We start from the raw sequence: 16,475 nt of genomic DNA, 5'->3' as shown, positions 1-16,475 counted from the left end.
GTCTTGTCTCTTTATGTAGAATCCCCTCTCTTCAGTAAGAAATTTATAACAAATGTTTTCCATGGAGTTAAAATATTGTAGATTTTATGAACCATTTCATTGTTAGTTTGCATTTTCAATTCTTCTATGAATGATAAAATTTAGTTTTTGATTGCAAGAAAAAGTACTCTAGAGAACTTTTCTCCAAACACGACTCCTTGAAACAACATTATAAGGGAATGTAAAATTACACCAAAACAAGAAAAATGAGTATGTTCACAGTACTGCATGTTTTAATTGTTATTAATTACATGTTTAGAATACAAACTTATGTATTTTCTTAAGAATTCTTTATTCACTATGAAGAATTAGAGGGTGTGATTATAGGTGAGGTCGTATAATGTAAACTTAATTGAGAAAATTACCCCACGCCCACCCCACCCCCTTCCCCCAAAGAATGCAGTTCTTTTACAAATATTTTGCTCTTGCTCACAGAAAAGTATTAGAGTCTGTTAACACATCGATAGCATAGCAATAATGTTTGAAGAACTAAATAAGAGGTGTGACATTGGTCCTGAAGAAGAGTGAACTCGCACACTGAAGCAATATTGCCACAGCAATAATCTCATTTCCTGTGACGGCGCCCCAAGAATATATCGGTCATTAAAAATTGAGAGCTAGTAAAATCTTGTTATGGACGATGTTTTAGAGAAATAGAAGACCTAAAATCGATGAATATTCTACACAGCGACCATAGTTTTCTGTGGATTTTATAATCTTAACTGTCTGAGAACAGTTTATTAGAAAATAAATTTAAGAGCTGGTTAACTTGTAGTATCGGATTCACAGTATGCGCATTTGTCCAGGAAAAGGTTTCGTTTAGATCCATTAAATTCAAAGAATTATGGACCCACCCACCCACCCACCCTCTATTTCTAAATATTGGCTGACATGAACCATGTCCTCATCAGGAATATCCGGAAAGAACATCACTTTTTACTGAAATTTGACTTCATAGCATTCTCACTCTCAATAATCAGAATTTCACCTCGAACAATCTCAGTATTTGGACCTTAAATAAAAACTCGGTAAACAAATGATCTGACCATCAGAGGAAGACATGCTTAATTGTGACTGTGACTGCATGAACATGAAATTGAAAATTTAGTTGTATAGCCTTATAAGACTTGCCAATGAACGAAAGAAAACGATTTTTCTTTAATTTAAAAGTAGCTTTACCTGACAGAGTGAATTATGAAGACGATTGCTAATAGAAAACATCACTGTTAACACCTGATACTGTCCAATCTTAACATGGTGGAGATCATATTCTAAGTAGGATATAACCCTTAAAAAACTTACCCCTAAGGGGCCTCGATCAGTTTGCTCACACAGTTTTATGCTTATTATCCTTTACAAATTATTTTCAAAAAGGCTATAACAGTACCTTCATTGAAGGGTTATTTAACATAAAGCATAAAGCTATATTGCACTATGTTCAATTTAGTATGTTAAATCTATGCAATGCTCTAAAAAATATCAGGTGCCATGGAGGAGTAAATATCCCCTGCCGACAGGTCACACTCGCTTTGTGGTCCATACCATGATTGGGGAAAGGGGGAAATCTATAGACAATTCGGTGTGAAATAATGGCTAACAGTTTGTATGACAAACGTCAGTTAACATTCGACTTAATAAGAATCTAAATCTTAACATACAGCTGTAGATTATATAATTTGCTAACAAGGTCATTGTATCGACCAAAGAATTTGCAAAATGTTGACTTTAAAGAGACTGTTGATATCATATATATCAATTTATTTTTTAATAGCTTGTCTCGTTTTAGAAATTGTTCGTACGTAGTGCATGTTCTTGTCTATCGAATCAACCGGGAGACATAAACTCCATATGCAGTGATAATGGTATATTGCTGCATAAATAAAGGAAGTTGACGTTAGAAAATTTGAAGTCATCACGTTTTTCATAAAAATTTAATTGTTAGTTTCCCATTAATGTCTTTTTCTAATAAAATATTCAGATATGAAACAGATTGTAAGTGAACATTTGTTCTAGTGACAAATGTGATTAAAATAAAGGAAAATTGTCTTGTTATCAAATTTTTATATTTAAAATTCCACCTCCTTTTTCTCCAACAATACTTCTAATGGTGACGTAGTGATGGCGTTGTGGAGTTGCTAAAATAAAAGAATGAAACTTTGAACGAATGTTGTACCTGGAAATTCTGTTACAAAGCACTATATTATTCTACGATTTTGTAAAACTAGAAAAGAATTCAATTCTACCTTTCGCGGTTGTGGGTTTTGACGTCGTTGTTGTGGGTTTTGTGGTAGGTTTACCTGTGCAAGTTTAATTTTGACATTTTATAAATGAAAAATATTGTTTTTAAAAAATCTAAATATACTCATTGTGTAAATATTTGAATTTTCAAAAGAAAAACTAAATATGTGTTAAAAGATATAACACACATTACAGGTATGCGATGGTGTTATAAATGTAACCGAAACCTTATTAAAGGAAATGAAAGTGGGTTTGGATACCTATAAAGAGACAGCAATACCTGGATTTACTGGGATTGTAACAAACACAGGACGATGCAACGGAGAGGGAGAAGCTGCAATAATTACAATTATTAAATAGAAACAGAAGATTTACACTAATAAACGTATGTATATATTTTATATATGAATCTTTGAGATTTTCTACAAGGAATGAATTGTAAGCGATTTTAAATGTTTCCGATAAGAAAACCCTTACTAATAATGCCAAAATTAAATCCTTGCTAAAACATTCTGCTACTGATGCTTATAGAAAATGGCACACAGTCGCAAAGTTGAAGGAATTTATCATTTATGTCATTTCTATTCAAAATCAGTCATTAAATACTAGTAAATATATAAATCCATTAATCAAATTTTTGAGTTGGTTATCCTTATGAAATAAACACTGAATTTCTCCAAGATTTTATCGCTTATCACTCCACCTTGTACAATTAATGTCGTCAAAGAAAACACAAAATATCATACCTTTGTATTAGCACAATTTTTAATGATATCTTCTGCGTATTTCTTTTCTTTTTTTTTTTTTTTTTTTTTTTTTTTTGGTACATTAATGTTTAAAAATTGAGGGCTTTTGGTAGCTGGGAGACAGAAGTTATTATCTAACAAGAGATACTAGTCTGTTGATTGACTGATTGATTGTATGTTGATTTACATCCCGTTCGAAAATTTTTCACAATATAGAGACGTCACCATATACCCGTGAAGGGCTTCAAATTCAGACCATTACTCAACACTTACTTTAACGTGCCAACGCCTGCTGTAACACGGAGCCTCGGTTTTTAAGGTCTCATCCGAAGGACCCACGACTTTCACTTTAAAGTGCTGAGCGCTTGGCGAAGGAACAGTTGCTACCTATTTTTTACCGACTTAGGTCAGTCGCGGCCGGGGCTCGAACCCACGACCTTCCGATCACGGAGTGATTGAGCGCTATACCGAATGAGCTACCGTGACGGTTGTCTGTTGATGGTGAGTGGAAAATCTTTTATATTTCACTTCTGTTTTTTTTTTTGTGACAAAACCTTTCTTTGGATACGAACTTTTTTTTACCTCGTGACCTTGACCTTGGAGTATTTTCTACTTTTGCAAATTTCTAACCTTTGCCTAACTTTTGAACGATTGGTGCAAAAGAAATTCCAAAGCATCATGCGAGACGGAGAAAGAAAGGCTGGATCAAACTTCTTTTCTACAGAAGCTTCTACTCTCTTATCTATTTTCAAAATCTTTTTTGAAATGAAATTAAAGCATTGTTTTGATTGTGTACTATGCAGTGCATTTAGATATCAGAACTTCTTTTTGTGTTACACTAAGCAGCAAGCATAAAAGAGGCATGTTTCGCAATAAAAGAAAGCAGACTCAGTAATGCAGAGGCAAATCAAGCCAAAACTGGTGAAGCAAGTGAAGAGTATGTAAAATGCCTTACTATGACACAGTCCACAAGTTTTTCTACAGCTGCCAGACGCCCAAACCGGGTTTGTTGTACAAATTGCCAGAGAGTACGTGCTACAGAACGGGTCCTGGTCGTCACAGGTCGCTACAATGTGAACTCTTCAATTTGAAAACATTAAATATTTGGAAGTCATTTTGCATTTTAAAGTTATATAAATAATAGAATCTAGATCGCAACAAAGCTTACAATAAACAATTTTGCAATATATTCATTGTGATGCGATTTCTTTTGTAAAATTTTATTAGAAATTGTCTTGTTTCTTATTATCAAAAGATAACTTTTTGAAGAATGTAAAAATTCTATGAATGAATATTAATTAGGGCAAGACTATTGTCATGCATTGTATTATAATTAATTTCTTTGCAGAGTAAGAACTTTTTCTGCAATCTGTATATTTATATGCAAGGACTGGCTTTATTTCAACTGAAATGAGACCTTAATGGTAACAAGATTTTTGCAGTACTGTTTTCTTGAGATGGAGATTTTTTCATGTTCATTACTTTGTAGAAAAATGGATCCCTTTTATGACCCCATCCGTGCCACATGGACTTTAAATTTAAACTCATTTGAATCTGTATTAAACTGTACATTCTTCTTGGATGTATCTTTTAGCCTTGTTTTCTTGAAGAGGACCATTTGAAGATTTTACCAATACATTTCTATGTAACACTTTTAATTCCATTGTTTCCTTATCTCTGCGACTTATTTATAGCTTGACCTAATTTGATTCAAAACAACATCACAAAGCTTGCGATATCAGTTTAACAAAAAAGCTATTCGATGTATTGTAGAAATGAAGAGTTACAAAATGATTTTTTTATATATAATTTTATATGCACACGTTTGAACCCCCTTTTGATTTCATCCCTCACCCATGATTCATGGTTAGAACATATCTTTATGTATTATACATGAGAACGATTACCCTAACAAAAAGGACTATAGTAAACTATAGATAACTCGTAAATTCTTGTTAGGGAACATCTAAATTTAGAAGGAAATTTTTAGTCTTGTAGGTCTTTAAGGAGGATTTTTAAAGATATTCTCATAGATTTCTTCGTGGAGCTTTCATCAAGCTCTGTGAACCCATTTCAGCCTCAGGGCTAAGGTTTGGATTTATTTCGACACTTCATGAAGATGTTTTAATAAAATTCTTACAATTTGCAATCTTGTACTTCTTGAGAAAAATATTAACATTTTTCAACACACTCTGACGACCCCCTTGTGGTCACAATTCTATCTTACTATGGTAAGAACAAATTTGAATCTACGCTACCCTATAAGGATGTTGTATATACTTAAATTAGATTGTAGAATATGTAGCCTTAAAGTTTTTAAAAAATATATTTTTTATAGAATTTTCCTATACATTTTTATGTGAAACCTTGAATCTCTTTGTAACGAAATCCTGCCTCATGGGTCATGGCTAAAAAATCAAACATTAAGTACAACGGAATGCTTTAGAACGATATCAAAATTTTTATCCCTGTACTTCGTATTATTCTTAATCACAAGGATCCAGTCTTGTATTCCACCATATTTCAAGTTAAAGATTACACCTTGTATTTCCTACAAATATACATCGACTATTGCTTCCAAACTTTTTAATTACAAGAAAACTTTACAATTCTTTGATATCGAATATCTGAAACATAATCCTCCATCGTGTTCATGTTCTTCTTCACCCTATAACTATAGTCCAGCTGGACACATTATTACTGGTGACGTAAATATAGTTACTGTAGATTCCTAAATATACGCGAGGAATTAATTATCGCGTAATTTCGCGAGAAGCACCACTGGCGAAATAAAATTACTCGCTTTTATTTTCATGACGCTTTAATATATGTAAAATCTCTAGATAAATCACCCATTGGCGAATTATTTTTCTCGCGATTTGACGCCCTTGGGCCATTTCGCGATATTAAGTACTCGCGTAAAATAAGGAATCTACAGTAATAATGAGGACCTTAGATTACTAATTTTAAATGTCCTAAATATAGGGAACCCCGATCCTAAAACTGGCGTCGGAATTTCATAAATATTATGGATTCTGTAGAGGATTACGCCAGGCGATGGGCAAGACATGAAAAAGAAGACCTTGACAATTTGTCAGAATGGATTAAGTGTATCAGATGTATGTTAAAATCGCGCATTAAAAGATTGAGGGGCAATATGAGAACCATCTATCCTCCAGAAGTGAAAAAAGAATTTAGATAGTTTACATGATCCGTACGTACTGGTCCCTGCTGACAAAGCAGGTAACAACATTGTCTTTTTTTGTAAGGCTCAATATATTAAATGTATTTTAGAGGAACTTGGATTTAATTCTACAAGTGGTAATCCAACTTATACTCATAGTTCTCTTTTTAAGGAAGAAATTCTTCAAAATCATATGTCAGTTTTGAATATTTTTAATATTCAAAACAACCAAAATGAATTTGAATTACCATATCTATACTGGATTCCGAAACTTCATAAAAATCCTTACAAAGATACATAGCGGGTTCCAGTAAATGTTCAACTAAGCCTCTTTCTGTACTCCTCACTAAGATATTAACAGTAGTGAAGGGGAAACTTCAAGAGTACTGTGCAACAATATATTCGAGAAGTGATGTAAATCAGATGTGGATACTTAAAAATTCCAAGGAACTTTTGGAAAATTTGAAATCACAAGATCTTAGCAAATTCAACAGCTTAAAAACTTACGACTTTTCAACTTTATACACAACCATACCCACGATAAATTAAAATCCAGGCTTTCTGATATCACTGACAGCTGTTTTTTTTCAATAAAAATGGAACTCGTAGATTTACTTACCTTGTCATTGGTCATTTGTAAAATTATTTTGTTAAAAAACATTCTGATTGTACACACAAGTACTCTGAAGTTGACATTAAAAAGATGCTCGAATTTCTGATTGACATATCTATGTGGTTTTTGGAGACCAGGTCTTCCAACAATCTATTGGAATTTCCATGGGTACCAATTGTGCCCCGTTATTAGCAGACCTTTTTTTGTATTCATATGAAGCACAGTTTGTCCACAATCTTATACGTGATAAGAAGAAAACACTTGCTGTGGCCTTCAACTCGACATTTAGATTTATCGACGACGTATTGTCAATTAACAATTGTTATTTCCATTCTTATGTCGATACGATATATCCCGGTGAGCTTGAGATAAAAGATACTACAGAGTCTGACACATCTGTTTCATATTTGGATATTTTACTTGAAAAAGACGTTAATGGTAATCTAACAGCCAAGCTTTATGATAAATGTGATGACTAACTTTACAATCGTCAACTTCCCTTACTTATGCAGCAATATATCGTCATCACCTGCATACGGGGTTTATATCTCTCAGTTGATTCGATACGCCAGAGCATGCTCTACGTATGTACAATTTCTAAAACGAGGTAAATTATTACAAACAAGTTGATGAAACAAGAATATCAGCAGTCTCGTTTAAAGTCATCATTTCGTAAGTTCTATGGTCGATATAATGACCTTGTCAGCAAATACAATCTATCATTGATCAAATGCTGACTGACGTTTTTTATACTTATTGTTAGGCCATTATTTACACACTGAATTTTTCCGTTATTTCCCGATCATGACAAGGAGCACACGGAGGGTGTGACCGGTCGGCAGGGGATGCTCACTCCTCATGGCACCTGATCCCACCTCTGATGTTTTGGAGGTCCTTGTTTGCTCTGCACCTATTTTGTAATGTTTAATGGACTTTTGAGCTTGAATACTGTTCGTTATCTCCATATATTTCATGAAATCTTTTTCATACATTTTAATATAAAACTTTGAACCATTTTAGCCCCATCTCTGCGACAGGGACTGTAATTTGATCTGACTTGAAGCTTCACAATAAAACTTCCACCTTAATTTTGTCATTTCTAGACTCGTGGTTTTTGAGGAAATTTGAATGTTAGTATTTTCATCAATTTTTATCATCTCCGCCATTTGAAAAACTCTAATCCCCATTTCCAAATAATTCTTCTTGACAAAAATAAATAGAAAATACACACACCGACCGACAAAGACGAACATTGAAAGATGCCTGACACAATCGGATACAAATTGGCTACCAAAGCGACTCAGGTGATCACAAAACATTTTGTTTTCAAGCATCTTATGATTTACCTGTTTGAAAATGTGGTTTTGGTGCTGTCGTTGAAGGCTTAGGTGTGATTGTTAAGGGTTTGGGAGTGGTTGTTGTCGGTTTGGGGTTCGTTGTTGTCGGTTTGGGAGTGGTTGTTGTCGGCTTGGGAGTAGTTGTTGTCGGTTTGGGAGTGGTTGTTGTGGGAGTAGTCGTTGTTGGTTTTGGAGTAGTCGTTGTCGGTTTGGGAGTGGTTGTTGTAGCTTTGGATGTAGTTGATGTCGGTTTGGGAGTGGTTGTTGGCATAGGGGATATTGTTGTCGGTACTTCAAAATATATATTTCATTAAAATCTACATTTCCACATTTTAAGGAAAGTTGATTGGTCAAGTCTCAAGATTTGCAGAGTCATGCAAAACTTTCCTAATGTCTTGAAAAGTGGAGAATGAAAATCAATTGCATATATATGTTATTGAAGTAAGATAAAATTACTTGCATATAAGTAAGATAAAGATTGGTTAGGCTCCAAGAGTTGATGTGTGGGGGAAATCAGTTGAAGGATGTAGACCCTTTCTCGATAACGAGAAACCCAAGTTACAAATCATGATGTGATATGCATTTTTGGTTTATGTTTAGTGTTATTTCAGCTATTGACGGAAATATTAATGTCAATAAACGCCAGGAAATTGTGAAGGACCATATTTGGCTGGTGTTTGCACAACACGGTACTCAAGGGATTATCTTTTTTTAAAAGATGAAAATGCCCAGCGCCGGTCCTTTGCATTAGATCGACCATAACATGAAAAACTCAAAACCATTCCCGTCACTTACCAGACCTGTTCAATCATGTATGCGTACATGTATACATAACCTTGGCAAATGTTGTCGGTGGATAACCTATATTTTTTCCTCGGCCAAGCCTTTCTATTTTCATGCAAAAATTGATTGGAATATATGATATTATGCATATTAGTACCCTTATTTATTGTAGAATGTTGTAACTAAAGAACCTGTAAATTATATGCCACGACTTCGCATTTTTTACAACCCTCTTAGACATATTTTCAAGTTTTTCTAGATTTTCTATTGCTTGTTTGTGCGTTTTTTTTTTTTGTTTGTTGTTAATAATTTTAGCCATTCTAGAGAGGTTCCATTGAACAAACCGAATAAAATATACCCATTTTAATTAATCAATTTGTTTTACAAAACATCATTGCTATGAAAAAGATAAATTTAGTAAAGTAAAAATAAATATGAAGGGGAAGATCTCAACAGTTAGACAAAATGGATTATGTATTTTAGAAATATATTAAAAACCATAAGAAAGTTAAAAGGCATTATGCGAACCAATTATCGTTCCGTCTTCGGAGGTGATAAAAGAATAAGAAAGACTACAACAATGTTATGGTTCCAGTAGACAAGGCTTATAACAATATCATCTTTATTTGACTCATTATTATTACTGTATTTTAGAGGAACTTTTTTTAATTCTACGTTTGGAAATCCCACTTATACTCAGATCACTTTCTAAGGATTAAACTCTTCAAAATCACATTTCAGTCTTTAATACTTTTATCAATGAAGGTGTTTGATCTACCCTACCTATAATGGATTCCTAAATTTTATAAAGATCCTTACAAACAACGAAACTTTGCCTGTTCCAGCAATGCTCTACCAAGCCGATAAAGAGAATTATGAATCTTAATGTAGTCTACTTTTGTGCCGAGTTGTATTGAAATCAGACTAAAACTGTAAGAGGAGTAGCGTTTTGAAAGAATTCACAGAAATTTCTATTTTTAGTAACTATGGCACTCCAAATTCAAATATATCGACGACGTTTTATCAATTAACAATAATTACTTCATTTGTCGGCTCGATATATCCCATTCTGCTCGAAATAAAAGATACCCCAGATTTTGCCACATCTGTTTCATCTTTGGATGTTTTACTGAGTAACAACGATGCGATGATAACTGAATATCAAGATATAAAAGTAGCAGTAAGTTAAAATTGAAGTCTAAATGGAACTAACTAAGGATCGGCAGAAATACTACCCTAACAAAAATATACTATAGCTAACTATAGTTTACTATAGTATCAAAGTTTTTACAATAGTTAAAGTTTTCACTATCGTAAATCAGCGTATTTTTCTTACTACGGATTTCAGATTGTTATATTTTATGTTTTCTAATTCCTGTTTATATTAAATAGAAATATTTCTTGTATAATCATATATCAATTACAAATTTTACATCATTGGTGTTGAATTACAGATATTTTATATAAAAACAGCTAGGGAAAACGAAGTATCTAAGAAAAGGCAATTTTAGGGTATATTTAATTGCACGAGTAAGTAAGCCGATGATACAAAGGAATCATTGCAAAAGTAGCATGCAATACCTACATGTATATATCATGTCCTTGCCATGTATTGTATTTAGAAATGATTTCTTAGCGGTATGCTAAAAATATGAAGCCTGCTTTTTTAAGTACACAAACACTAATAAAAGGAAAATAATGTAAGTGAGCAAAGGTAATATCCTAGAGCCCTACTGATAATGAGAAGGTAATATAGAAATAAAACACCAGTAAGTAGGTAATATCCTACAGCTTTACTGATAATAAGAAGGTAATATAGGAATAAATCAGCAGTAAGTGGGTTATATCCTACAGCCCTACTGATAATAAGAAGGTAATATAGAAATAAAACACCAGTAGGAATGTAATATCCTAGAGCCCTACTGATAATGAGAAGGTAATATAGGGATAAAACACCAGTAAGTGGGTTATATCCTACAGCTTTACTGATAATAAGAAGGTAATATAGGGATAAAACACCAGTAAGAATGTAATATCCTACAGCCCTACTGATAATAAGAAGGTAATATAGGAATAAATCACCAGTAAGTATGTAATATCCTACAGCCCCACTGATAATGAGAAGGTAATATAGAAATAAAACACCAGTAAGAATGTAATATAATAAGAAGATAATATAGGAATAAAACACCAGTAATATCCTACAGCCCTACTGATAATAAGAAGGTAATATAGGGATAAAACATCAGTAAGTGGGTTATATCCTACAGATTTACTGATAATAAGAAGGTAATATAGAAATAAAACACCAGTAAGAATGTAATATAATAAGAAGGTAATATAGGAATAAATCACCAGTAAGTGGGCTATATCCTACAGCCCTACTGATAATAAGAAGGTAATATAGGAATAAAACACCAGTAAGTAGGTAATATTCTACAGCTTTACTGATAATAAGAAGGTAATATAGAAATAAAACACCAGTAAGAATGTAATATAATAAGAAGGTAATATAGGAATAAATTACCAGTAAGTGGGTTATATCCTACAGCCCTACTGATAATAAGAAGGTAATATAGGAATAAATCACCAGTAAGAATGTAATATCCTACAGCCCCACTGATAATAAGAAGGTAATATAGGGATAAAACAACAGTAAGAAGGTAATATTCTACAGCTTTACTGATAATAAGAAGGTAATATAGGAATAAATCAGCAGTAAGTGTGATATATCCTACAGATTTACTGATAATAAGAACGTAATATAGAAATAAAACACCAGTAGGAATGTAATATCCTAGAGCCCTACTGATAATGAGAAGGTAATATAGGGATAAAATACCAGTAAGAAGGTAATATCCTACAGCTTTACTGATAATAAGAAGGTAATATAGAAATAAAACACCAGTAAGAAGGTAATATCCTAGAGCCCTACTGATAATGAGAAGGTAATATAGGGATAAAACACCAGTAAGTGGGTTATATCCTACAGCTTTACTGATAATAAGAAGGTAATATAGGAATAAATCAGCAGTAAGTGGGTTATATCCTACAGCCTTACTGATAATAAGAAGGTAATATAGGGATAAAACACCAGTGATATCCTACAGCTTTACTGACAGTCAGAATATTATGTAGGAAAAATAACGACAGTAAGTATAGGAAATAACATATAATAACAACCTTAGACACTAAGAAGGTAAAAAAAAAAACATCGGTTAACAAAACAGTCATCAAGCTATTGTAAGGAACAAAACAGGAAGCTCAATAAATGTATGCATAATTACAAAGGTATAAAGGCACTATCTGGATAAAAAGTACAGATACATAGGGAAACACTTACGAAAAACCATTGAAGGTATAACAGTGACAGGAAATATCAGTAGCATAAAGCATGTGATACCTAGAGATAAAAGCAATATTATGCAGACAACACCTCGCTTTGTTGGAAGCGTCATAAACAAGTTATTGAATGGTTAGAAGCTATAAAATAATATTTGACTGGTTTTTTAATGATCACCTGCATGAACCTGATGTTCTGCTGTGGTAATGCTACCCGTGATAAACTTTATTTTATTATGTCGTAATATTCGATAATGCAACATGAAATAAATAAACAGTAAAACATTTTGGTGTAATAAAGCTATATGCAAATAAAATATATAACGCAGGAATAATGTTATATGTGTGAGAAGCTGTAATATATTGTGCTTCTGGTATGAGAATCGTCAAACATGTGTAATACATCCCACAAAAAAGCAAACATGACGAGATATGGTCAAGTTCAGGTGGCGGTATTCACATTTAATAAAAAACACTAACGTGGTTAGTGGTGGAAGAATACACTGAATATTAAAAAAACGAGTTTTATCTAAATATAGGAAGAATTTTCAGGTTTGCATACTTCTTAAGCATGATCGGCAGCTATGTAAACCTTTTTTCAACCGTTGCTTGTTCCTGATCTGGATATATTTTTATTTTGAAATGTATAAAATAAATTTTGATTTAATCAATGATTTGTTTATTTTTATTGGTAGAACATATTTAAGGTATGTCACTCGTCAGCCTTTTAGAAAAGTTCAGTCAGAACCTCTAACTACAAAACTATTCATTACAATTCAATTTCTATAACATATTTGAATTAAACACTGTAAAATGTTCAACATTCAATTAAAAAACAGCTAAAAAATTCTTAAAGAAGCAAGATTTATAAGGGACTATTTCTTGTGGTGGAAGGATATTTAGCAGAAAATTCTGCAAATCAACACATTTATTGAATTTAATATCTTGGAACTTTAGCCTCACATACTTTTACTCAGAGAATATTTTCCGTTATGATATGCCTGGAATATTGAATATAGGTATCAATTTATATTTTTATAACAAAATTTACCCCTTTGCTCAACAAACTTTGCCAAGAAAAGAAGATATATTAAAGAAGTCAAGATAAAATTTACACAGTTTTTTGCCAGAAAATCGCATATTTTGACCAATATTTCTTTTTCTTTCATTATTTTAAACTACTCGATACTACTGACCGATCAGCATTTAAGTCGTAAAAAGTTTGATACAAGAAAATATTCTATTGCCTATTTAGATTTTTGATACCCCAAATATGAGACTTTTTAAGTGCAAAAAGGTCCCACAATAATTTACGCGCATTAATTTGCATGATTTGTTCAATGATAAATATTATTCAAACTATTTTACGTAAAATAAGATTATGTTTATTGCCATGGTTACATCTGATAAAATGTGATAACGGTTAAAGTGATTAACCAAAGAGTTACAATTTAAGTGCAAAAAGGTCAAATTAATTGTACCGTAGCTCAGTTATATGTACACTGACCCCCCATTTTCTCTGCGATTTTGAGTCATACTATACAAGTACTTATCCAAAATATACTTCTCAAAAAATCCTTGATATAACAAATTTCACGAGTGACATACCTTAAATCACTTCCTATTGCATAAATATTTATGTTTTACTCGCCTTCACACAGGACACATGTCTTTCTACAGCTGCTCCTGGCCCAGTCTTTATCAGCTGTACAGACGTCCGGGGGGTACGTAGGACAGTCTGGATCAGCGTCAACACAGGGTACTGTAAAAGTGAGAAAGAAATATGTTCTGTATTTCTTTTGCATATATTCAGTCTTTACAAACCGCCACTTTAGAATTTTTAACTTCAGAGTCAGATTATACTTTCTCGGTGCTTACATGTATATTTATCATTTATTAGGTTTGGAGCGTAGATGATACGAGCAAAAATATTTCCTTGCGCAACACGTTGCGGTTAGAATATAATATGGTATCGCTGATGCGCCCTATAATTTTCAGCAGTGTATAATTGATATACTCGTACAATTAACTTTAAAATATTTTCTCAAAATATAGCGTAAATATAGCTTGAGTTCTATGTGCGAGTCAACAATATAGAAAAAAATTATTTGAGTATTAAGTATTTTATGTAGTATGACCTTTGGATAATCTGAATTTGTATTGACATTATTTAAATAAATAGTGTTGTGGAATGGTAATCTTTCACTTTGTGCATGTAAAATATGAGATTATTCATTGCTGAAGAAGAAAATGTTTGAAAGGAAAGATTGTGATATATAAATGTTTCAATTGCCTCCCTTTGTAGAGGGTCATGATTTCTTAAATTACAAAGGGGAAAGACATATTCGATACTTACGGTGTGATGGATGTATGATATTGGCGGTAAAGAAAACATGTTGAGGGTTGGTTGTTTTTGGAGATATAGTTGTTGGTGCTGTCGGAAAAAGTGGAATAAATACAGGATTGTGTGGCCTTCTCGAAGTCAAGGACGTGAATGTGGAAAATGTTGTAGCAGCTGAAAAAAACACAGGGCATACATTTATTGAATTTGTAACATTGTGAGAGCATTTATATTTTAAGTGAACTATTTTACATACTTGTTTAAACATTGCTGGAAATTCACATAGAGAGTTCGAAAACATTTTTAAAAGAAAAAAAAAAGTTAAAAGTAAGTTATTAAGAAAGAAAATATACCAACGAAAATATCGTGTTGTGATCTTTTGAACGGATTGTAAAACTATTTTCATGTAATTATTAAATGTTTACAATTGTGCAACATATTTCATTGTCTAAATGCAACAGTTGATAAAACATTTTTTTTAAATGTGCTTGTCTGAGGATCCTCCATGTCAGAGTAATATGGGTTTGGGGATTTTTGACTTACCTCTACAGATCCATCTCCACAGGAGTTGCGCTGCTGTGAAAGTATCAATGTGATTCAAATCAGTGATCACGTGATGTGAGCTGGTGGCCATACTGTAAATTTCGTTCCAGTAAAACTTACAATTCCCGACTGGCACCACGTAGATTGTTACATTCTGACGTTTAAGGCTATTAATGAAAATGAACACAGAGCCACCTAGAATTTCAGAGTTACATTTTGGCGTTTAAGACCGTTAAAAGTACGATAGAAAAATTCTGATCAGAAAAGCTTATTTGATTCTTTGGCTGTTGCAATTGGTTAGCAAAAGAAGTCCTTCTGAGAATTACTGAAGATGAAAATCCCTCCTTTCTGATCCCCTTTTTCTCGATGATATATCCTACTTACTTGTAGATTTCTTTCACAGTTTCTTCTGGAATTGACGAACCCCCGTCCGTCATTATGACCAGAACGTCTTCCGCCCCCGGACGGTCACCCTTCTCTTTCGTAAACATATGCTCCCTAACATGCGTCAAAGCGTTGTGTGTGTCAGTCGCTCCACCACGAAATGACATATACGTCTACAATTTCGAAAAGAACTATATATGGGTTTTTTTTATTGGCTCTTTTTTCATATACTATGTAATAAAATAATAAACATGCAACAAATTTAACTATATACAGTAGCGTTAATCTGCATACTACAAGACAATGTTTTGCAAATCATGAAAAAACACAGTGCATACTATCTACAGATACAAAACCTATATTCATTTCTTTTACAAAGAAATATGTTACAGGGGATATTACTTTTTGATTATGACATTTGATTTAAATACATAGTAAAATAATACCATTAGTTCTGATGTAATAACTATAATGCATCTAATATTGGTTGCCAAGTTTCATTAAAAATATCTAAATTACTATTTGAGCAATATGCTGCCTTTTTAAGTAGTAATTTCTTTTTCACAAGGTATCAAAAAGGCATGAAAACTTGGTTCTTTTTTTAAGGACATTCAAATTAGCTATAGACACTGAATGTATATAAAACTTAGAAAGCAAAATACAGTAATTCAAACTATCACATTTTCTCTCATACAGACCTAATATAACATTTTGACAAGATAGCTTGTCTATGTGGAAAATGTGTAAATCATTCCACCAAGTTATGTGGTTCCAAAATGTAGCAACACAACTACAGTTATAAAACTTGTGTTCTATAGTATCTTCCATTTAACATAAAAAAACATTGGGGGGAAGTTTTAATTTTCATTTGAAACAGTAGTTTATTATGAGATAAAAATCTATGAGTTAGCTTACACTGAAAAGA

General features: G+C 32.7%; 1 protein-coding gene across 1 annotated transcript in view; it reads right to left on the bottom strand.

Moving 5' to 3' along the window:
• Positions 1–2,084: 2,084 nt before the first annotated feature.
• The window catches only part of LOC133174061 (uncharacterized), a 19,127-nt gene continuing 4,736 nt past the window's right edge, over positions 2,085–16,475 (bottom strand). The window contains exons 2-10 of the mRNA XM_061309103.1: positions 15,551–15,723; positions 15,469–15,491; positions 15,167–15,361; positions 14,639–14,797; positions 13,934–14,044; positions 8,167–8,448; positions 3,979–4,089; positions 2,283–2,336; positions 2,085–2,174 (exon numbers count right to left, since the gene is read on the bottom strand). Of these exons, the coding sequence (XP_061165087.1) occupies positions 2,092–2,174; positions 2,283–2,336; positions 3,979–4,089; positions 8,167–8,448; positions 13,934–14,044; positions 14,639–14,797; positions 15,167–15,361; positions 15,469–15,491; positions 15,551–15,723 (1,191 nt within the window). The 3' untranslated portion in view covers positions 2,085–2,091. The remainder of the gene's footprint in view (positions 2,175–2,282; positions 2,337–3,978; positions 4,090–8,166; positions 8,449–13,933; positions 14,045–14,638; positions 14,798–15,166; positions 15,362–15,468; positions 15,492–15,550; positions 15,724–16,475) is intronic.

This window comes from Saccostrea echinata, unplaced genomic scaffold, assembly GCF_033153115.1.
Source record: "Saccostrea echinata isolate AGI-Se365-2 ecotype Australia unplaced genomic scaffold, CSIRO_AGI_Sech_v1 ptg000057l, whole genome shotgun sequence".
Lineage (NCBI taxonomy): Eukaryota > Metazoa > Mollusca > Bivalvia > Ostreida > Ostreidae > Saccostrea > Saccostrea echinata.
Note: the sequence above shows the minus strand (reverse complement) of the source record. Positions and strands in the feature narration are given on the sequence as shown.